The sequence below is a fragment of the Pleurodeles waltl genome, chromosome 3_1 (assembly GCF_031143425.1).
Source record: "Pleurodeles waltl isolate 20211129_DDA chromosome 3_1, aPleWal1.hap1.20221129, whole genome shotgun sequence".
NCBI lineage: Eukaryota > Metazoa > Chordata > Amphibia > Caudata > Salamandridae > Pleurodeles > Pleurodeles waltl.
In genome coordinates this window covers 1,133,710,982-1,133,734,857 of record NC_090440.1, presented here as the reverse complement: position 1 = coordinate 1,133,734,857, position 23,876 = coordinate 1,133,710,982, and the positions used below count along the sequence as shown (strand labels likewise).

The 23,876-nt window shown below is 47.4% G+C and overlaps 1 protein-coding gene across 1 annotated transcript in view; it reads left to right on the top strand.

The window, feature by feature from the left end:
• Positions 1-23,876, top strand: part of LOC138283558 (uncharacterized) — a 149,563-nt gene that overhangs the window by 51,317 nt on the left and 74,370 nt on the right. Inside the window, exon 5 of the mRNA XM_069221499.1 lies at positions 18,764-18,846. Within this exon, the coding sequence (XP_069077600.1) occupies positions 18,764-18,846 (83 nt within the window). The remainder of the gene's footprint in view (positions 1-18,763; positions 18,847-23,876) is intronic.

The following is a 23,876-nucleotide window of genomic DNA, read 5'->3' as shown; positions in this document are numbered from 1 at the left end:
TCTATGGTGGTGAGAAGGGCTGCTGAGGTTTTGGACTTCTAGCTTCCTTCTGTGGAGGTCAGGACTAACCTCCTGACCGAGGTGCTTCATCCTGGGGTCTCCAATTTGGAGCCCCTCTTTCCCTTCAATGAAGCCCTTAGAGATGTCCTTCTGGGTACCTGTTCCAAACCCAGCACAGGGGCTTCTGTGAATAGGACGGTTGCCCACTGCCATTGGCCTGTGCCGACTGACCCCAAATTCCTGACCCAACACCCTATGCCTGAGACACTTGCCATCCAGACTTTGTCATCCTCGGGCGCATTCTTACTGCTCCCCAGGACAGGGAATCAAAAAGGCTTGATATCTTGGGGAAGAAAATGTTTTCTTCCACCAGTCTTGTGCTGCCGTCCATGAACTCTGCATGCCTTTAGGGGCGATAATCTCTGGGATACGGTCACACACATGCTGCTTCATTCCAGAGGAGGCCAGGACCATTCTCTCCCAAGCCGTTATGGACGGGAGAGATGGAGCAAAGTTCATGATTCAATGTGGACTGGATACGACCGGCTCACTGGGCAGATCAGTTGCATCGATGGTGGCCTCTAGGGTCCACGCCTGGTTAAGGATGCCTGGCTTTTCAGGGGATGACCAGCAATCCGTGATCAACATGCCTTCAATGGCACCTGTCTCTTCGGAGAAAAAGTGGACTCAGCGATCAAGCACTTTAAGGATTCACGGACAACGGCTGGATCCCTTGGCCTTGTACCTGCTCCTCACCTGCCAAAGTCCACTTTTTGCTCCTTTCCTGGCTACGGAAGGGGCGCCCAACTGCGTTTCTTTCCACCCGGCCACCGACCCGTGCATGCTATACAGCCTCTGCTCGACTGCGAACGCAGGACCCCACAAGCTCCTGGATCAGGCAGCCAGCGGTCCACCCAGTCCACCCCGCCCCCTCTTCTGCCTTCAAGCCTTCCTAGTCCATCGGAACATCCGGAACCAGTTAGCGGAAGGATCCGCCATCACCTGCCCCCTGAGAATCCATTACCATGGAAAGGTGGGTGTTACAAATTGTCCAAAGTGGCTACTCCCTCCCCGTCGAGACTTCTCTGACCATGCCACCATCATACAATCATCTGTCGGAGGATCATTTGGCACTTCTGCGCAAGGAGCTCAATGCTCTCTTGGCCAAGGGAGCCATAGAGAGGGTCCCTGCGCCAGAAGTAGGTTGTGGTTGCTATTCCCGCTTCTTTCTAGTGCACAAAAAAGACAAGGGCCTTCGCCCTATCCTTGATCACCGGTCCCTCAATCTCTTCCTCAAGAAGGGGAAGTTCAAAATGCTAACATTAGCTCAGGTCCGTTCTGCCCTGGGCCTTCCAGACTTGATGGTAGCATTGGACTTGCAGGATGTGTATTTTCACATTCCTGTTCTGCCAGCACACAGATATTACTTGTGATATGTGGTAGGTCACGAGCACTTTCAGTTCACCGTGCTCCCCTTTGGCCTTACCAGTGCCCCTTGGGTGCTAACGAAAATGATGGTAGTGGTTGCAGCTCATCTGCATAGGTTAGAGGTTTCAGGCTTTACTTACTTTGATGACTGGCTGTTGAAAGCGGACACACCCCAGAAAGTCATCTCCTACCTCCATACTAAAGCGAACCTCCTGCATTCTCTGGGGTTCACTATAAACATGCCGAAGTCACACCTGCCTCCCTCTCAGATGTTCCCATTAATCTGAGCTGTTCTGGACACAGGGCAGGTTCGGGCTTATCCTCACGAAAAGCGAGTCCAGGATGCAGCCTCTATCCTGGAAATCGATGAGAATGACTCTGAGGCTGCTGCGCCTCATGGCCTCCTGCATCCTGCTGGTCCAATATGCCAGATGGCATATGCGGGCTCTGCAGTGCGAACTGGAGTTCCAGTGGATACAGTGTCAGAGGAATCTCTCTGACATGGTCCAGATCTCAGAGGGAACTGCGAAAGAACTGAAATGGTGGTTGTCGAATCAAGATTGGGTCAACAGCAGATCTCTCTCCGTTCCCCAACCAGATATCATACTAGTGACAGATGTGCCACTCCTGGGATAGGTCGGCCACACAGAAGAGGCAGAGATCAGAAGCGTCTGGTCTCCAGGGGAGTCCCGGCTCCACATCAACCTTTTGGAGCTCCGGGTGATCTGACTTGCATTAAAAGCATTCCTTTCCTCTCTCTCAAAGGGAAAGTGGTGCAGGTATTCACCGACAGAACCACAGCCATGTGGTACTGCAACAAGCAGGGCAGAGTGGGGTCGTGCACCCTTTGTCAAGAGCATTTCACTGGAAGTTCGACATCTGGCGGGCTATCCGAACATCAGACCAGACTAACTCAGCGGTCGATACATAGTCGATCACAAATGGCATCTACATCCCGAGGTGGCGCAAAGCCTTGTTCAGTAGTGGGGAGAGCCTTGGTAAGATCTGTTCGCCTCCGCAGAGAATATGCAATGTCAGCTGTTTTGTGATCTGGAGTTTCCAAGGTGGCACTCGCTCGGTAATGCTTTTAGTCACAAGTGGAGCTCAGGCCTCCTGTACCCCTTCCTGCCAATGCCATTTCTGCCCAGAGTTCTGAAGAAGATCAGGCATGATCGGGCCCAAGTAATCCTGATGGCTCCGGACTAGGCACAAAGAGTCTGGTAACATGAGCTATTGAGCATGGCCATCGATCCTCCGATCAGACTTCCCCTTCGGGAGGATCTTCTGTCGCAGCATCAGGGGACGGTCATTCACCCAAACCTTTCCAGGATCCGCCTCCTTGCGTGGAGATTGAGAGGCGGCATTTGACATCTTTTAAACTTTCGCCCGAAGTCTATGATGTTATCTTGGCAGCCAGACATCCCTCCACCAAAACGGTATACGCCTGTCGTTGGAAGACATTTGTGGCAAGGTGTATTAACAAGCTGTTGATCCCCTCTCTGCACCTCTCTCAGAGCTTGTCCTCTTTATTCTCTCTCTTGGCCAGCAGGTCTCTGCTATGGGCACCCTCAAGGGCTATTTGTCTGCTATCTCTGCCTTTTTAAGGCTACCAGACCAACCTTCTCTGTTCAAATCTCCATGGGAGGTTTCTCAAAGGACTTACACATATGTTTCCTCCTATCCCTTTCATAATGCCCAGTGGGATTTGAACTCCATCCTCACATGCCTCATGTGTGCTCCTTTCAAGCTGCTCCACAACTGTCCTCTACGGCTCTTAACCCTTAAAACTGCCTTCTTGATTGGCATCATCTCTGCTTGCAGAAGAAGTGAGCTCCAGGCTCTCTCTTCAAAGACACCATTCCTAGCAGTACATCCTGACAAGGTGGTGCTTTGTACCCGGGCTTCCTTCCTTCCCAAATTGGTGACACCTTTTCACGTAGGCCAATCAATCACCTTGCCTACTTTTTATGCACCCCTACATCCCTCTCATGAGGAGGAGAGACTCCACTGCCTGGATACAAAAAGAGCGTTGGCGTTCTACCCAATTGTACCAAAGATTTCCGGGAAGATAATCAACTCTTTGTGGGTTGTGTGGATATGAAGAAAGGAAGGGCGGTGCAGAAGAGGACCATCTCTCGATGGGTTGTCGTCTGCATCAAAATGTGATACGCTTTGGTGAAAAAGCAACCCCCTGAGGGTTTGAGCGCTCATTCTACCAGAGCAACTGCTGCTACCGCAATGTTAGCACGTTGAATTAGAGTCCTGAATATCTACGGCAATATGGGCATCTTTAAATATGTTCACTAATCATTATTTCCTGGACAGTTAAGTCTGCAGAGATGGCTACTTTGGCCGTTCGGTCCTGCTCAACTTTTTGGTGTGATCTTAGCTTGCAGCCCACCACCGGAGATGGTATTGCTCAGGTATCTATTCTAAGGTAGGGAATCTGCAGCTAGAATTCTCTATCAGATGTACAAGTTACTTACCTTCTGTAATGATATATCTGGTAGAGACATATTCTAGTGGCAGATTCCTTATTAACCCGCCCATCCTCCCCACACTGCGATCTGATTTCTAGGTACAGGAACTTCCCTTTAAGGGACCTAGTTTTGGCACACCACTCTAAGTGTTCTTCATGGCTCCCCACTACTGGTGTGGAAAGTCTTGAAAATAAACTGCTGTCAGCGTGCTGGAGTGGTGCCTAAATACGACTGTGATGTCATCACAGTGACAACGACGCCAACGATGCCCGCAGAGTCGACCAACACCACCTGACGGCACGCAGGGGTACTGCTCGAAGAAAAATCTCCGGATCCAGTCTGACGTGTGGGGGAAATTCTAAGGTAAGGAATCTGCAACTGGACTATGTCTCTACCAGATATATAGTTACCAAAGGTAAGTAACTTGTACATCACAGCGTCGTGAACAACAAATCTAACAGTTCAGGACAGCTGCGGCTTCGCGTGCCAGCTACTGTGTTGGGAAGACCCGCAAACAGTACCTTAGAAATGCAGGACGTCAAGATCCTCGCGATGAGATACAGACTGCGGCATCGCTGGTGTCACAGGCGTCGGTTCTGGAGGTCAGTGCGGGGGTCGTTAGGCCCTCGAAATCACACACGTAGGAGATCGAACTCCAGGCTGAGGACCAAATCAGGAATACTAGTGTTGATGGCGTCAGGGCTGCGGTGCGAAGCGGGGCGGTACAATGTGCGGTGCCCACAGGTCACAGTGCAGGCAGCGGCTCAGTGATGGCATCCTGTGGCTTCGGTGAAACCAGGGTGGCAGTGTAAAGCGGGGCGTTGAGGCATGTGGTGTCTCCAGGACACAGTGCTGGCAGCGTTGCTGAAGTGCTGTTGTCGGTAGGCCCAAGGTGGCGGTGCAGCACAGAGGGGACTCTGTGCGGCACCCACGGGTCGCAGTGCAGACAGAGGCATCCGTTGATGATGCTGGAGTACATGGCACTGGCGTTGGTGGACGGGGGCTGAGGTGTAGGATGGGACGATGCTTTGTATACCTCACGAGCGGTGTTCTCATACCACGGTGCAGGCAGCGGTGCCGGTGTTAGCGTGGAAAGTCATTGTCGGGGATGCTACGGCTGCACTGTGAGCAAGGCAATTCGGAGTGTGGGGCCCACGGATCACCGTGCAAGCAGAGGCTCGGTGACGGCATCCACTGGTGACATAGATGAAACCTGGGTTGCAGTATGAAGCGGGGCACAGCTCTATGTGTCATCGTCAGATCACGGTGTAGTCAGCACAGTGTAGTCAGCAGTGTCACAGTGGTGTTTCTTCTATTCCAGCACAAAACGCACAGTACCCAGTGCTGTAGGCAGAGGAAGCAGAAGCCTGTGATATCTCTGAGACTTCCAACAGGAGGCAAACTGTACTCCAATCCCTTGGAGAAACTTCACAAGCAGCATACACAGCTAAGTCCAGTCTTTGCCCCCTTTAAGGCAGAAGCAGCAACTACAGGCCAACCCAGCAAAGCACACACAGCAAAGGGGAAGTACTCCTCCTCCAGCTCTTCTCCTTGGCAGAGGTTCCTCTTGATTCCGAAGTGTTCTAGAAGTCTGTGCTTTTGGGTCTACTACTCATATTCATTTCTGCCTTTGAAGTAGGCAAACTTCAAAGGAAAGTCTCTGTTGTTCATAAGATCCTGCATTGCCCAGGCCTTGCACCAGACATGCTCCAGGGGTTTGGAGACTGCATTGTATTAGGACAGGCACAGCCCTTTCAGGTACAGTTGTCAGCTCCTCCCTTCCCACTCTAGCCCAGGAAGACTCATCAGGATATGCAGGACACACAACAGCTCCCTTTGTGTCACTGTCTAGAGGGAATTCACAAACAACCCAACTGTCTGTCCGACTTAGATGTGGATTCCACAGGCATGCAGAGGAACAGAATAGTTAAGCAAAACAATGCCCACTTTCTAAGTGGCATTTTAAAACAGACAATCTAAAAAACAACTGTACCAAAATATGTATTTTTAAATGGTGAGTTCAGAGACCCCAAACTCCAGAACTCTATCTGCTCCTAATGGGAACCTGCACTTAAAAGATATTTAAAGGCAGCCCCATGTTAACCTATGGGAGAGATAGGCCTTGCAATAGTAAAAACCAAATGTGGCAGTATTTCTCTATCAGGACTTGTAAAACACAGAAGTACATATCCTGCCTTTTAAATACACTGTACCTTACCAATGGGGCTACCTAGGGTATACCTTAGGGGTGACCTATATGTAGTAAAAGGGAAGGTTTGGGCCTGGTAAGTGGGTATACTTGCCAGGTCGAATTGGCAGTGTAAAACTGCACACACAGACAACGCAATGGCAGGTCTGAGACATGTTTACAGGGCTACTTATGTGGGTGGCACATTCAGTGCTGCAGGTCCATTGGTAGCATTTGATTTACATGCCCTGGGCACACATGGTGCACCATACTAGGGACTTACTATTAAATAAAATATGCCAATTACGGATAAACCAAACACCATTACAATTTACACAGGGAGCACTTGCACCTTACCACTGATCTGCAATGGTACAGTGCGCAGAGTCCCAAAACCAGCAAAAACAGATCAGAAATAATGGGAGGAAGAACGCAAACAGTTTGGGGATAACCCTGCCAAAAGGGCCCTTTCCAACAGTCCTGGACAGTAGGCATTATCGCCCGATGGTGGTTTTACTGTTTGCTTGGAGTCAGAAGTTGAGATGTTCCTTGGCTGTTGTCATTGGTGGTGGTGCTTCGAATGGAATTCCTTATGTATGATGACAATCCCTCTGCCACGCTTGTTGATGCTGTCATGGTGGGTGATATTGTACCGTTTGGGTATTGTGGTAGCAGTGTTGGAGTGGAAGTAGGGTTGAGCCAGGTTTCAGTAAGGAAAAGGACGTCAGGTGTGAGGGTGGAGATGAAGTCCCAAATCTCTGTGGTGTGTTTGTATAGTGAGCATGTGCTGAGAAGGGTATATGCGAGTTGGTGTTTTTTTTTAGGTGGTGTCGGTGGTGTGTTCAGGGTGGGGGTGGTTGGTGGGCTAGCGTATGTGCTGTGGCAGGTTAGGTGGCAGTGGGCGCAGGTGAAAGATTCTACAATGGAGCGTTGGTCAGCGATGTGGCCGTATTTGTTGCTGCATCCAGGGTTGAGGCATCGGTATGCACATCCTGAGTATTGTAGTACCTATAACAAGAATCCATTTGATACTTCCTCTGCAACCAGCTAGTTTGAATAATAGGAGACAATTCATCAGTCTGCACTGGAAACTGGGACCCTGGCAAATGGAATTTTCAGGCACCATAATTCGGCATTATGTGGTCAGACTACAAGCCAACTGTAGATTACACAGCATCTGTTAAGATGCAAGGTTCAAAAATATATTTATAACAAGGAAGCTAATGGCTCCCAATTATAAGAAATGTACAAGCCAGTATAAACTTTTAGAGGGCCAAAATTACTCATAATTTAAACTACAAAAAGAATAATTTGTATGAATAAATGGAAAATCATATTATGCATCACATAACAGTAGAACCAACTCTGTGCTGATAACATTGTCTATGTTTGAGTCCATTCATCTGAGTTTAAAAATTACGACTCACTGATCCTTATCCTCACTCTTACAGATGCACCCATCTGACTCCCTATTGCCAATTGCCTTCTGTACTCTGCTACTTCTATCCACTCTCCCACCCAGTGTCCCCCAAGCCAATTTCAGTTTCCTTTCATTCTCATCTACTGTATCTATCAAACCTCATCCTTCCATCTACTCCCAGTCTCAATCAGTTCTTTCACCTCATCTCACATTTCCACACTCATCCACTTTCAACCCTTGCATATTCACCACATCCATCATGACTCCCTTCATGTCTGTTAGCACCCCGATAAATCCACCCCATCAACTTTCTATGCATGTTAATATGTACTTATTCAAGTATGCACATTAGTATGTTTATGGTGTTTGTTAGCACTGACCTAGCTGCAATTCAGTGCAGCACTGAAAATGGTCAAATGCAAAAATACAGTCGTTGAGTGATTTGAGGGGTCGCTGGGTACCGAATGTGGATGTTTATTATATCTTGGATTGTTTCTCTTTGCATCAATACTTGCCCTATCCACTCTCCTCAACACTCACTATATCATCTGGCTCTGCTTTATCACTCTCACCCATCCTCACTCTTGCTCATAGAAAACAACTTATGGACCACATCTTATTATCAACCTCTATCCAGTCTCACACACAGCAACTCCCAATCCTGTGTATTCACACCTCAACTACTTTCACACTACCCTCACTTTCATCTTTTCTGTCTCCATCTCCTTTGTCACATTCATCTACTCATATCATCAATATTCTCCCCTTTCAGTTCCCTCAAACTTAATCCAGTTAGTTTCCCTGCCCAATGACTCTCACTCCACCCACTCTTGCTCTGCTCAATGCCTTACAGCAGCAACTCTCCTACACAATTTCTCTTCCACTTTTTTTTACCTCAGCCACTGTGTTATGCCTCCCAGCCCCTACCATATCCATTTTTCCCAGCACACTCTCCCTGACACTCACTCTTTCACATCCACCCCCTCTAAGGTGCCATTCAGTCCCTCACTTCCAGGATCTCTCTCTCTTAATAGGAATGAGGATTTGTCATTTATTACTGAAATTAAAGTAGAATATGAAAGAGTCAACACCTGATAGAACTGGCAAATGTGCTTACATTTACCTTTTTGTCGCTTTTTAAAATGAATTCAACATATTCCACTCAATGAGCAGTAATAATTTGACCCTCCTAGTAAGAGGAATGCCCTTGCTTTGTGCCTTTTAGACTAGTTGTGTTTCTTTTTTGTTTTTTTTTAAATCTTTATTGTAAATCAGGAGTCCTTACAGAAGAGGGCCAATTTGCCTATGCGCAACATAGCAATTACAACTTTGAGGTTAACATGTAAAGGCCTATTGCTATCCAAAGCAATTTCTAATAAGTCGAGCTAAGTGGAAAACAAAGGAGGATAGGTAATAGAGATGAAAAAAAGAGAGAAAAGAGAAAGGGGAGGGGAGAGAGAGAGAGATGGAGGGAAAGGGGGAGGGGAAAAGTAGGATTTTGGAGGATGAGATGGGCGAGAGGGAACATTGGTGATATTCTTGACAGGTTTTAAGATGTCCACGGCGGTCGCGGTAGGCCGAGCAGGCAATAGGAGCAGAGTATTCACAGTCAATCGAGTGTTCGGAAGGGTCCAAAATAGTAATCACATAAGAGTGTGTATCATGGGATGTTGAGAGTATGGATCTCCTTAGTGTGAGAGTTGCGCCCTGGCCCGCTCCGTTACTACCCGTCATGATCATTAGGGGATAATCAGGTGGGATAGTTACGCTGTGAGTCAATAGAATATGGAATGCAATATGTTCGTATTACCTGCTATCGGCGACACCTAAGCTCTAAATCCTGGCCCCATCAGCTAAGGGGAGGAGGAGTTGGATAGATACTGGACTGGTCTCACCATGAGAGCTTTCCCCCTTTAAAACAAGGTCAGTAGTCCTGCGCTGGTCGGACGGAAAATGCTGAGAAAAGGAGAGGGAATAGTTAGGAGGGAAGGAAGAAAGGAGAGAATGGAGGGAGAAGGAAGAACAATGGGGAGAGGAGCCTGACCAGTGGTTGGCTGAGAGCCGAGGCAATAAATGAAGGGGATCATAACCTGAAGAGTGTAAAGCGAGATCAGGCCATAGAGAAAGGGTATAGGACTATAGAATTCCGCAGAGGATAAATGGTCTAAGAGCAGGGAGAGAAGAAAGGATGTGAGGGCACATAAAAGGAACATGTTGGGCGAAAAAACAAAACAAAAGATGTAGGCGGGGGGTCAAGAGAAGGGGAGAAGAGGGGGAGGAGAGGGCTACGGCGCCGACAGCCCACCGGCAGATGGAGGGGAAGTGGGGGGGAGGGGAAACGGGTTCCAGACTTTAGTGAAAGGGGCCGTCTGGCCCTGTAGCTTGTAAATTACCCATTCATGCGCGGCAGTTCGGATCATAGCAGTCATCCATTTTGCCAGGGTTGGAGCAGTGCTGGATTTCCAGTGTCTAAGGATGCACATTTTAGCTGTAGCGAGTCCCATGTTGAGTAATTTCTGTTGCGGTCGCGATAGAAGAGGAGGTGATCGTGTGTCGTGGATGAGGATGAGCGATGGTGAGACTGGGTGTTGTAGCGGTAGGGAGTCCGCCAGGGTGTGGTGCACCGCATCCCATAGGGGTTGCAGCGATGGACAGTGGCATAAGATGTGTAGTAGGTCGCAGTGAGGTTCTGCGCAACACCAGCAGTTCGCATGTGGCAGGAGACCCGCCCCGTGGAGTTTCAACGGGGTCCAGTACCAGTCATGAAGCACTTTAAAAAGACAGAACTTCAGTCGGGCTTCCTGAGTGCCTCTATCAAGGGCATCCAGGATATCGGACCAGTCCGCCTCAGTGTAGGTGATCCCTAATCGGGTTTGCCAATTGTGTCGTAGCTTTCCAAGGAGGGGATGCGAGTAAAGATGGCTCACTAACACCTCATAGAGGCCTGCCATTACGCCTCTGTGTCGGCCCCACATTTGCAAACAAGCAATGCTTGGTGAGGCCTTGATCACCCATGGGAGGGATCCCAGCACTCTATGCAGGCAGTGCTTAAGTTGAAGATAGCGCCATTCTTGGCTGCAATGGATACCAAACTCCTCTCCTAGTTCATCAAACGACTTTAGCTGACCCCTTCCATGATCTGGGCTATACAGTCAATGCCGGTCATGCTCCATTGAGGCCATCTCAGAGCAGTTCCCCCTATTTTGATGCTGTCATTACCCTCTATGGGGGCTTTGGCATGCAAGGAGGTATGCACTCCTAGTAGGCGGTGAGCCCTTCGCCATGCCGCACGCGTTGCCATTAGTATCGGGTTGCTGGATTGGGCTGCAAGGAACCCAGGCTATACAGACCTCCTAGTGCTTCGTGGCGGGCCAGCAAAAGTTTATCTGTGGACACCCACTGCGGAGGGTCCGGTGTTCCAGATAGCATATAGGCCAGTTGGGACAGCTGTAGGGCAAGGGAATAGTGTTCCACTGAGGGGAGTCCTAGACATCCGCAGGATCGACGAGCAAGTATTTTTGCCGGCATCAGTCGTGGGTGCGTAGAGCCCCACACAAAGGCTCTTGTGAGGGGCCCCACACAGTGCCCCTCTCCTAACCGTGGAGAGGGGCACTGGCAGGGGAAGAATGCCCAAGATCTATGTAAAGCGCGGGAGTGTGACCATTCTAATCAACTGCACTCTGCCCCACATGGAAAGACCCAAAAGTGACCACTTTGCGAAGTCCTGCTTCATACGAGACACAAGAGGATCCAGGTTGTCCCCGATCATGTGCTCCAGACCCTGATTAACAAGGATTTCCAGGTAGTTGAGGCGGGTCGGAGTCCAACGGAATGGGAGGCCATGGATTGCAGCCCTTGTTGTTAACCTTGAGAGGGGCAGCGCTTCACACTTATCCCAGTTCACCCGGTAACCAGACAAGATTTCCAAGCCGTCTATGGTTGTCAGTAACAATGGTAGAGATCTCTCCAGGTCGGTCAGGGTTAGTAAAATGTTGTCGGCATAGAGATACATTTTTGAGATGTCACCTATGAGGGGGATACCTGCTGGGAGTGTCGGATGTTGGCCGCCAGAGGTTCCATTGCCAGTAGGAACAAGAGCGGCATCAGGGGGCAACCCTGCCTCATGCCATTTCTGACAGGGAACGGATTAGATAGAAAGCCCCCACAGTTTAAGAGACTATGCATGTGGTTTCTAGAGGTATGACCCGGGACAAACCCCACCTGGGTATTGTGGCTCAGAGACGGAATGACTTTGTGTAAGGGCGCCGCCAAGACACTTGCCAAGAGCTTGATGTCTCCATTTAAGACAGATATAGGTCAGTAACTGCTGCAGAGTAGAGGATCCCTGCCCGTTTTAGGTATGACAGCTATTGTAGCCTTGTTGGACATTGCTCCCAGAGAACCCTCCCGGTACGCCTCTGCAAGTGCCTTGTGGACAGCGACGACCGCCTCCTCCACAGCCTATTTGTACAATTCTGCTGGGAAACTGTCCTCGCCCGGATATTTGTGGTAGGGGAGAGCTGAGATAGCTTGGGCTATTTCTGCCCTGCTTATTTCCCCATCCAGGAGGGCTTGGCCCGTGAACGAAAGGCAAGTCAGGTTGGCTGCGGTGAGGAAGGTCTCGATTTGAGCGATGCTTGCCGCTGTTTCCGGAGTGTAAAGATGTTGGTAAAAGGTCCGCAAATTAATTTACAATGTCTTGTGGGCACGTTAGTATCTCTCCTGTGGAGGATGTAATGGCCGGGATAGCAGAGGCAGCTTCCCTCTGGCGGAGCTGTACCGTGAACAGCCATCCACCCTTTTTGCCTTGTTGTAGTGGCGGCCGTGGAGGCGTTGCAGCGCATACTTGGCCTGCGAAGTGTAGAGCTCGTTGAGTGCCATACGGGCTTGTTCTAGAGAACGAAGTATCGCAAGAGATGGCTGTGCAGTATTTTGCCTGGTGAGGCTCTGGATGTCATCCTTGAGGGTCCTCTGGCGGGCCGCCCTGTTTCTGTTGGCCAGTGCGGCATCATGTGGCCCCTCAAGGTCGCCTTCACAGCCGCCCAGAAGACCCGCATTGAGGCCATGGAGCCGGTGTTGTTGGCCATGTATGTGGACATGTGGGTTCGCAATTGCTCCTTCCCTTGGGGGGAGCTGTAACAATGCACTGCAAAACGCCATGGTTTATGACCAGGAGATTTGAGACCCGTTTGGAGCGACAGCTGGATAGGGGAATGGTCGGCGAGCCCTCTATCTAATCTACGGGCGTCTTGAAGTTGGGCAACTACGGTGTGTGACACCATAAAGTAGTTCAAGCGAGATTGAGTGCCTTGGACAGGTGAGAGGAAGGTGTATTCTTTGTTTGTTGGATGGGTTATCTCCAGTATATCAACTAAACCCATGTCAGTCATCATGTCTGCTAGCAGCGCCCTGTCATGGTTGTTACCCGCATCAATGGGGCCTGTCCTATCTAGTATCGCACCCGAGCCAGATTCCAGTCCCCCCCTATGATGTAGCGGGTCGTCACGATTTTGGTCAGGAGGCGATTTAGTTGCAAGAAAAAAAGGCTGCTTGGTGCCAGTCAGCGCATACACAGAGCCCACGCAGAAAGACATGTCCCCCACTTTCAATTTAGCAAATACATATCTCCCCTTTGGGTCATCCCACTTTTGGGCGATCGTGACTGGTAGGGTTCTGCGTAGTGGTAGCACTACTCCACATTTGCGAGGGGTGCCACCGCCAGCCTCATGTGGTGCTGGGCAACAACTAAAAACCACCCTTCCCACCCATTCCCAGCGTAGTTTGCTGGTATCCGCGCTATCAAGATGGGTCTCCTGAATTAAAGCTATGTCCGCCCTTTTCGATTGAAGGTAGGACAGCACTTTCTTTCATTTAACATAGTTCGTCAAGCCATGCACGTTCCAGGAGAGGATCCGTAGTGGATGTGTCAATTGGGGAGTGGTTCCTGACATGCTGATTATTGGAGTGGGTATGAGGAAAAGGGGGAGGAGAAAATGACCATGGAGACAAGGACTGAGCAGATTGGGAGGAAGGGGAGAAGGTGTCCCTCACTGTGTAAAGCAGGGGCAGTATCGAAGTCAGTATGAAGGGTGAGGGAAGGGAGAGCTGGTGGACGTTGAGCGGAACCTTATGAGGGGGTAGAGGTGAGGAAGAGTAAAAGAAAAAGGGGTAGCGGGGTGGATAGAGAAGAAAGTAGGGTGAGGGGAGTAGTGATAAATGGGGAAGGAAAGAGGGAAGAAAGGAGGAATGAGAAAAATAAGAAGAAAGTGTAAAGGAGAGGAGGATAACTAAGCGTAGGTTAGGTGAGTTAGGGAACAAAGTCGCCTAGGGTCAGGTCTGTAGACTGCAGGTCCTAACCTATGGGAACCCCATGCACAGCCGGTCGGGCCCCAGTCGGGGAAGCAAGGGGCGCCCCCAACCGCCGCTTCTTGAGAAGCACATATATAGGCTGCTGGCTTCCGTGGGAGGGGTACCGTAGAGGAATAGAGGGGATGATGGTGGGGGAGGGTCAATCCATCTTGTGTAAGAGAGTTGAGCAAGAAAGAGAAAGAGAGGGGTGGGCTGCCTGCACGGCCCAGGCTGTTTAGGGGACCACGAGAATAGTAAGAATAGTGTAGTGAAATGGAATGCTGCAGAGAGTGCCACCTACAGCTCGCTGGGGGGTGGCATCTCAGGGCTTTGGCGATCTATTGGCGGTATCATATCATATTATTATGACGGAGAGTAAGCTGCTGCTCGCAGGGGTTGCTACCCAGCAGGCTGGAGATGACACACCCCCTGTAATACAGCGGGTATTACTATGGAGGTAGAGAAGGTCCTGATCTGTATCCTGGACTGTAGTGATATGTGATTCCAGGGTCCCCATGCGATGCTCCAGTCCCGTCACTCTAGATTGGAAACCTGCTATTTCCGAGTGCATGGATTTGGTCTCCAGAGTCAAGGAGGATACGGCGGCGTCCATCCCTCCATTCCTACGGCTGACACCGGTGATCTCCTGAAGTATCCGGTCCATGGTCGTGGGCTGTTCCTTATCAGACCTGGTGGGAGGCTGGACAGGTGATGAGGATAGGTGGGGGTCCCACAGAGGGGGAGACAGGTCGCTTGTATTGGAGGGCCTCGGATACTAGCAGCTGTTGCGCCGGTCTGCCTGTAGATTTATCCGTAGCTTTGCCACCGGGCATCTCAGGACCAGCTTGTAGAAGTAGCCCTGTGGAGTCTAGGTGTGAGCGGAAGAAGGATGGGTGTGGGGACGCCACTACCGCCAGGTCACCCTCCCCTCTCAATAGCCACTGGGGTTAGTTATGTAGAGGCCGGTCTGCGATCAGTCTTCCTAGCCTTATCCAATGCGGAGCTGGCGCTGTCAGCAGCACCCTGAGGCCCTCTAGCAGCACCAGCTGGGGGAGCTGCATTGGGGAGGTAAGGAGGGATGGCTTTACGATCGTGGGCCCAGGAGGACGAGGAGAACTGTGTAGTGAGGCAATGTCAGATGACTAAAGCGCCCCGGTGTCAGGCTTGAGATGAGGGGGAGGGCAGGTCCCACTTGTCAGCATTGAGCAGCTGTAGAGGAAAGGCCTGAGGATGTAGGGCCTCAAGGAATGAAGGCCGCGGGCGGAGTCCCCTTACACCGCAGGCCTATTATTGCTGGACTCCCGGTCATTGTGGGAGGGGCAGAGGTCTGCGTATCAGTGCCACGCTCCCCGTCGCTGTAGCTGGTCTACCAGGGCCTAGTATGACTCCTCCAGAGGACCCTCTTCTCAGCTTGGGACCATGCGTGCCCCTGCGCACTTATGGTTGCTCCAACAGTAGAGCAGGGAAAAACCAGGTAATATAGGCCAGTGTCGTCGCTCCACTTTCCTTCACTTCAGTGGGTGTTGGCCGCCCCCCCTTGGAGATGCAGGCAACGTGTGTGCAGGACAGGTATAGCGGAAGGGGGGGAGGTGGAGGGAGGCAGATAGGGGAGTGAGGCAACACTGTAAGTCCCCTGTTGGCGCTGCAGTACGTCGCTCCAATTGCGCTTTATCTCGCAACTGCAGGACGTGGTTCTGCCCCGTTCTCAAGGCCCTCACCAAAGGAATGTGAAGCGGTCTGCACCCTGCCCTCAACTCGTTCATCCCCGGTATGGGCGGGTGCCCGATAATAAATAAGAGCCTCCCAGGCTCATGAAGAAAAGTTTGCAGCAGCTGCGGCGCCCCTGCCAAAGCCCACAGCTACGCAGAGCTCCCGATCTAGGTGGCTATCTTCCGCCATGGTCTGACCATGCCCCCAGGCTAGTTGTGTTTCATTACATGTATAGCTTCTCTCTGGCCCGCTGACTACATTGGAGAATCTTGAGAAGATATTGAGAGGAATGCAGTAGACACGTTCACATTCACTTTTTTTGGAATATAAAAACTATAATACAGTGGAAGGTCGCCCTCTATGGAAATCTATGAATTTCCCAAAAGGTTGGTCCATTTCAATCCCTGGGCCTCTGCAGCATCCATTGGTGTGCTTTAGTACAGTGATTCCCAACCTGTGGCCCGGGGACCCCTGGGGGTCCGCAAAGCCTCCGCAGGGGGTCCGCAACTGCTTAGAATTTTTTTTATAATATTAATAGATTAGGTTCCAGCAGTCAGTGGAGGGGGTCCCAGGATTCTTATAATGATTCAGTGGGGGTCCCTGGATTCCAGTAATGATAAAGTGGGGGTCCACAGAAGTCAAAAGGTTGGGACCCCCTGCTTTAGTACACTAGGGGCCAGATTTACCAACGTGTCATGTAACGAAGTGCAGCTGCCAAGAATACGGCACTGCATTGAGTGACATGGAGGAAGCAGGAAAGCGCCATATCTACAGTGATATGCTGCTCTCCTTAATCCTCCCCCTATCGATGGGCAGACTTTTGCTGCGGAGGGCGACGCACACACCTTTGCACCATAGTGCAAGGGTATTTTAGTGAGTCTAGCATAGCTTTTGTACTGGAAGGTTTCCCTTCCAGTACAAAATATTACGCTTAGACTTCAATTAAAGCGTTTCTACATTGAATGTGCAGTTTGCAGTGCAGCACACATGCAAATTCGGGAAAAAAGTGGAAATTAAAACATAATGCCTGATTTCAAATGGTGTTATTTTTCTACGCAAATTAATGTCTCAAAGTTTTGCATCAGAAAACCATGAGTGGTTGCATGGGGACGCCCACGTACCACCCATGGAACGCCTCTTTGTTGGTAAGTAAAGCAAACCAGCACTAGATGCTGATTTCATTACTTTTAGGCAACTTTCCAGAGCAAAACACGTTTTGTACTGGAAAGTAAATAGCAAAAACAATGAGCGGTTTTGCATCACTTGTGACACAAACACAGCACAAAATATTGTTCTATCTGCCCCTTTGTGTACCTATATCAGCAATAGCACTAACGTTCTATGGTGGTGAACACGACCTCAAACTAAGTCATATTATCCCCAGCTAGACCCGGTCAACTCGTGCATGACTTCGGACACGTTGCAGGATTTCTCTTCAAATGTTGATGGTAATTTTGTGGGCATTGGAATTGAATCCTGCACGAAGCCCAGTTCACTCATCATGGAGTTTAATCGCAGCTAAAAAAAAAGTGCCAAAACACTCTTGGATTCTTATTTGTAGGGGTGTTGGTAACTCCATAGCATCTTGAATTGCCATGGGAGATACTAAGCCATGGTGGAAGAAAAATGGTTAGTGTGTTTATTAGTTTGCGCAAACAAACACATTTAGCGAAAAAAACAACCCATTAACAAAGGCTAATTCGGTTATCAAAGAACTAGGAAGGTGGCAAATGTATGAGGGTACAAATGGGGTTTATCAACTTAGACTATCTTTGACAACTTAGTGAAGGAACAGTGAAACAAGATGACAGACCCAAAGATGCAAGAAGCAATGTTGACCAACCCAGACATATCGAGTGTGTGGCCACATTGCCTACTATAAGAGGGTACTAATAGAAGCACCACATATTAAAGGGGCCACCTGGTGAATGATGTCACAGTGGATTTCAAAACCAAAGCTGATATAATGGAATAAACGTGCATTATAGAATATCTATTGGTGATTGTTAGAGATTCAGGGCGGGGCGAAGAGCATTGGCTTGTCTTGACATAGGATGGCTTCGTTAACAAAGACAAACTTTTAAGTACCTCATACTAGTTTGTAATTTTCCCCTACCATACACTTCATGAAACATACTAGACGTAAGCTTGTCACGCAATGGACTATGGCCCATTCTGCGATAAACCTCTCTGCCTTTCACTAAATTCTTGAAAGATCACATTTTTAAACCACAAAAGTGAACTTTTGCTATCGATACATGCATTTATTAGTTCCACGCTGATATGCAAGATTATCTTTATTATATCAAACTTTTGAAATTGTCACTCCAAGCAAATATCGCAAGCACAATCCACACTGCTCACTTAGAAATAACAGTTTCTTCTTTTTTTCATAAAAATCTAGTAGTTCATTGAAATGCCTTACTGATCAATTCTTAAGCGGGCCAAAAGTCAACGAAAACTGTGCCTTACTAGCAAGAGAGTTTAAGATTGAAAGGTCAATTTATAATGACACCTGAATTAAAAAGTAAATTGCAAAGAATTTTGCTGAGTCACTTATGCTCCTTAAATTTGTTACAACCTGGAGCTCCATATCACGTTTTAGTAATCTGAGATCATATATATTAACTGTGTGAGTCCGAAATTAGCCCCTATACCTCTCTACAAAGGTAAGACACTTGGCAAAACCATTTTTCCCGGCATCTCATCGTGAAATCATGCTGAATGGCAAGTATTCTCTTCACTATTACACACAGTGAGTGATGTGGTATGGCTCTCTTCTCTGACACGCACTGGTGAAATGTGAATTTTCCATACATTTTAATATTTGATTCTATGATGTACACCCTCAGCTCCTTCATACCCATGGTTTATATGGAGGTCCACGATGTTCAGCTATCACATTTTGTTTAGAGAGGGTTGCTACAAGAGGACTTCCAATGACTCTATGAAGATTTCAACATTAAAATAACAACACTAAGCCACAAAGCTTCTGCCTAGAGCAATGCCAGGTTCCGTCAACAATCACAAGATAGGCCCCAATACTTTATTGAAATGAACTAGCTCTCCCTCGTGTGTTTATCAGATGGGTAATCTCTGAAATGTCTCCATGTCTATCTATTTTAATTCTTGTTTGCTTATGATCTGGGTGATTCCGTCTTCAGGTCACTACATGTTCTCTCTCTTCAGCCTCCAGTTCCATGAAACGCTGGGCTTCATAGCATCAGGAGAAGGAACAGATGGAGAGAAGAATGAAACAACCGCTGGTTCAGGTAACTAGCATCAAACATGAAGAATGTATGCTCAGATCCTTTATAGTTCTACCTCATACACAGCATTTATTCAAATCATTTTCTATTAACTTTAATGTTTTATCACTTTCTATACTTCTCCTAAATATAAACAAACCCTCAGCTATGTGTGAATTATAACCCAAAGCACAAGTCCAGCTTTAAGGATAGAATTATTTATCTACGAACTGCTTTAGCACATACCTTACCTCAGGTTACCTAAAATATGTGGTTTATTATGATTGCTTGAGTCCAAGCGTTGAAAATTCATAGCGGAAAGAGGAATCAGATTATACAATGATTGCACGTCAATGCCATTGAAAGTAAATGATGCACCATCCTAATTAAGAATTAGAAAATCATAAATATATTGCAGATAGTTAGACGTGAAGTTCCGGTAAAACAAATCACGATTTGCAAAGGAATCAAAACTGTTAAAAAGGCCAGCAAAAATTAATAATTCTCAGGTTTTAGTTGACAAAACTTTACGACTAATATAGTGTGAAGTTCAGAAGCACATACAACCTTGTCAGCGAACGTTCTTTATAGTCCATCTTACACTTTAGTGCAAGAGTTTTCGGTCTGACTGGGTGAGAGAAGAAGGTGCAAGCCCCCTATAAATTTGGACCTTATGTCTGATGTAAAATATTTCCAAAATAATTCCAAAGGAAGAAGACTAAAGCACAGGTTTATTTTGCTGAACGTACTTTCGGATCGAATACGTCGATTGATGGTTTTTTTGAGCATATGCTCTGCTGATTTGCTCGACATCTTTATTAATCGGAGCTTCAAGATCATTAGGTCTGTCTTGAAAGCAATCAACATAAAAAGAGCTCTCAGGAGTAAGTACTACAAGACAAAGGCGTCAGCTCCCCTCACATGTTGTTTCCCTTGTATATAGCATTTGATTGGGGAGAAGTTGTTCACTTGCACTGAAAAATAATGTTTTCTTAGCAGTTTTTGGCCTGTGGGTAGATTTATGCTCATACAGCAGGATCATGTTGGTTATGGTGGCAAGTCATTGATCAAAGCTCAAGGCCTAATCTGTTTATTATGAAAAGTTACAATAAAAGCAGAAGGCCTGATTTATCTATAGTAAAAAAACAACTGTAAAAGTCAGTAGGCATTTTGAAGTAGACTGTTATTACATTGTATAAAAGCTGAAGAGAGGAATTTTGTATAGACATTTTATTACATGAAAACTCACAGATTAGCACAGTAGTAGAAGTTTTGTGGTTGGTCCCCACCTCTGAAGACAGATGATCCAAGATTTTCACTGTGATAATCTGTCGGGCGTTTTTTGAGGGAGAATGTAGATTGTTTTTCCATCTGTAAATTTGTAACCGTATGCTTGATGGTTGCCAGCTTTTGCACACTTTAGTAGACCTGTGCTGGTTATGGTATCAAGTCATTGGTAAAAGTTACAGTCATGTTTAATTCATGGGGAAAAATATGTCTGATTCCATAAGTTTGCTGTGTTTAATATGAAAAGGAATACCAAAGCCAGTAGGGTTGAATTATTGTGAAAAGCATGTGTTAAAGGCAATAGCTTTTTAAGAGTGGATTATCATTATACTAAATTAAAAATTGAAGGCAGGCTACAAGGAATCTCAGTTATTACCATAATAGACCAGGCATGTGTTGTTGGTAACCCCCGGTGACAAATTCTGTGGTTTGAAATATGGTTTGGGAAACCTTATTACACCCTTTTATTAGATGTTGTATATTGTTTTACTAGCTGTACTGTTATACAGATATTAGTAACTGTATGGCTGTATATTAATGGTTGCTTTGTGGCAAAGCTTTTGCTCAGCATGGTAGCCTGAGATTGTTCTTACAACATGCTAGTGACAATGGCTGTATGCCTGATCAGGTACACAAAGGCAGAATGCCTGATTTCTACATCATGTCCTGCATTTGTTAATGACAACAGGCCTTTAAGAGTGTTTTTAAGGCATTATGTTAATGCCTGCAGACTTGTATCTTGTTATGTTAAATCTCACAGGTTATCTTTGTAGGCGATGACTTTGTTGTTGACTGTGCCCTTTGGCAAACTCTACAGGTAACTGAAATCATGCTGGTTAGAAACCTTCGAAAGACGACAGGCTTAGATGTCTGCCGACTTCTTATAATAAAACATGAAAATACATACATGCATGCAGATACATGAGGAGGCCTGGGATCAAACTTTCTCTCCCATTGGTCTATATGAGTTTCATATGCACTCTGCTTCCACCCATAACAGCATACAGCATGAGGATATGGTTCATCTAACATAAGCCAGTAGTTCTCTTGCCCTGTGAAAGATCTGTTTGATCACATGTGCACACCACCTGAACATGACTGTTTCACTGCCAAGGCTGGTAGGGCAGACCTTTAGTTTAGGAAAGTACCTTCTTTCTTGGCATGGTTACACCCATTTTCTGCCTGTTGTCAGTGTGTCTGACTGTGTTCACTGGGATTTTGTTAACCAGGACCCCAGTGATTATGCTCTCTCCTTTTAAACTTGGTTACTTGAACCACATACACTCCATATTTGGCATACAGGTGCCCCCATGTAAGTCCCTAGTATATGGTACCCAGGTACCCAGGGTATTGGGGTACCACACGATCCCCATGGGTTGCAGCATGTATTATGCCACTCATGGAGAGCCCATGCAAAATGTAACTACAGGTCTGCCATTGCAGCCTGCATGAAAATGTGCATGCACCTTTTCACTACTGCACCAGGTCACTAGAAGTCACCCCTGTGGTAGGCCCTCCTAACCCAGAGAGCAGGGTGCAAGTACCTGTGTATGAGGGCACCCCTGCACTAGCAGAGGTGCCCACACGAACTCCAGGTCCATTTTCCCAGACTTCGTGAGTGCGGGATGCCATTTTATGCGTGTACTGGTCATAGGTCACTACCTATGTTCAGCTACATAATGGTGAATCCGAACCTGTCCATGTTTGGTATCAAACATGTCAGAATCATACCCCAATACTGTTTCCAGTATTGGAAGTATGATTCTATGCACTCTGGGGGCTTCTTATAGGACCTCCAACATTGCTCCTGCCAGCTTTCTGGAGTTTTCCGGGGGGTAACACTCTCTCCCTTTGGAAATAGGTGTTACATGGCTTAGGAGGGGTAGCCTCCCCTAGCCACTAGTATGCTTTGAAGGGCCCATTTGGTGCCCTCCATGCATAAACTAGTCTACACCAATTCAGGGACCCCCAGTCCCTGCTCTGGCGTGAAACTGAACTATGGAAAGGGGAGTAACCACTCCCCTGTCCATCACCACCCCAGGGGTGATGACCGGAGCTCCTCCAGAGGGTCCTTGGATTCTGCCATCTTGAATCCAAGGTTAGCAGAGGCCTCTGGGAGAATCCGAGTGGCCAGTTCAGTAGGTGACGTCAGAGCCCTCTCCTGATAGGTGGTCACCTGGCTAGGTGACCAATCCCCCATTCAGGGTTAACTAGAGTCTCCTCTGAGGTGGGTCCACAGATTCGGCTTGCAGGATTCCAGCAGGACTCCTCTGCTACCTCTACTTCGACTTCTGACCACTGGAGCTGTGACTGGACCCTCCAGGATCTAACAATCTGCATCCATAACAAAGACCCTGCTTGCAACATTGTTTCCACAGCTCATTCCAGCTTCTGCAACATTTCTTCTTTTTCATCCTTTTGTGCGTTTTGGAGAAAATCCAGTAACTTACTTCTTTCTTCCTGGTCGCTGGGGGGCACTGTGGTACTTACCTTTGGGCTTTGCTAGTTCCTTCAGCTCCCCTCTACCCATCTCACTTACCTAGGTGGGGTTCTGCATTCGCATTACAATTGTTTAGTATATGGTTTGGGCTCCCCCTAAGGTCACTACTGTCTATATGCTATTGCACTGTTTTCTATCACTTTCTATGCCTATTTCTGATTACTAGTGTACATATCTATTGTGTTACTTACCTCCTATGGGAGGGTTGCCTCTCTAGTACTTTTTGGTAATTGTGCCACTAAAATAAAGTATTTTATTTTAGCTAACACTGAGTGGTTTCTTTCATGTGTGTATGTGCTGTGTGACTACAGTGGTAATGCATGAGCTCTGCATGTCTCCCAGATAAGCCTTGGCTGATCATCCATATCTACCTCTAGAGAGCATGGCTTCTAGACACTGCCTACATTTCACTAATAGGGGAACTGTGGACCTGGTATAATGTGTAAGTACCATAGGTACCCACCACACACCAGGCCAGATTCCTAACTTTAGATTTCCATTTGTCTTCCTATAGGTCCCCTTTAAATCCTTTCCTCCTTCTCTTTTGTATTTCATTTTTGGAGCATGCTACGATCACATTGGTAGTGCTAACAGGCTGCTTGCTCCCTGTCACTTTTTCTGCAGCCGCTGCTTCAAAACCATTATTTCATGGTATTGTTCATAGTGTATCATTGGTTTACTCTTCCAAGATGTCCAATGTACTCTTTTAAATATGGTGCCATACTGGAATTTTCAAACAACAAAAGACTTTGTACAATACTATTGCAGTATGGTAATTTTATTTCTTCTTGTAAGCATATGCCCACCAGGTTTAGGTAGTCTTTTTCTACTTTTGTTCTTTAAACGAATCTTACATATTTTTAGAGGTTGCGAGTGTTTTATTGTCTTTGTGTAAGAGAGTGAGTGCAAGAGTGAGTCAGTGGATAAGGAATGGGTACATGAGTGCAAGGATGAGTAACTAAGTACATGTTGAGTTTTTTCAACTGTCCAGTCTCACCACTTCTGCGCTAACTACTGCTTCTGCTGGCCAAAGCTAGTGTTTATATGAATTAAAATGTTTTGAAACTCTACCGGAGTTCTTCTTATAACTGTCCTGGATGTGGTTTGTCTCTTCCATGGAACCCTTTGAGGAGATTTCCAATATCACTGAGAGTGCTTCTAGTAATTTTTCTTCAGGCTCAGCTAGAAAGGAGAACTGACAATGACATGCAAAGCTCAACTTAAATGGGATTCACTGAAGAAAAACACCTATCCCGGGGGAAACATA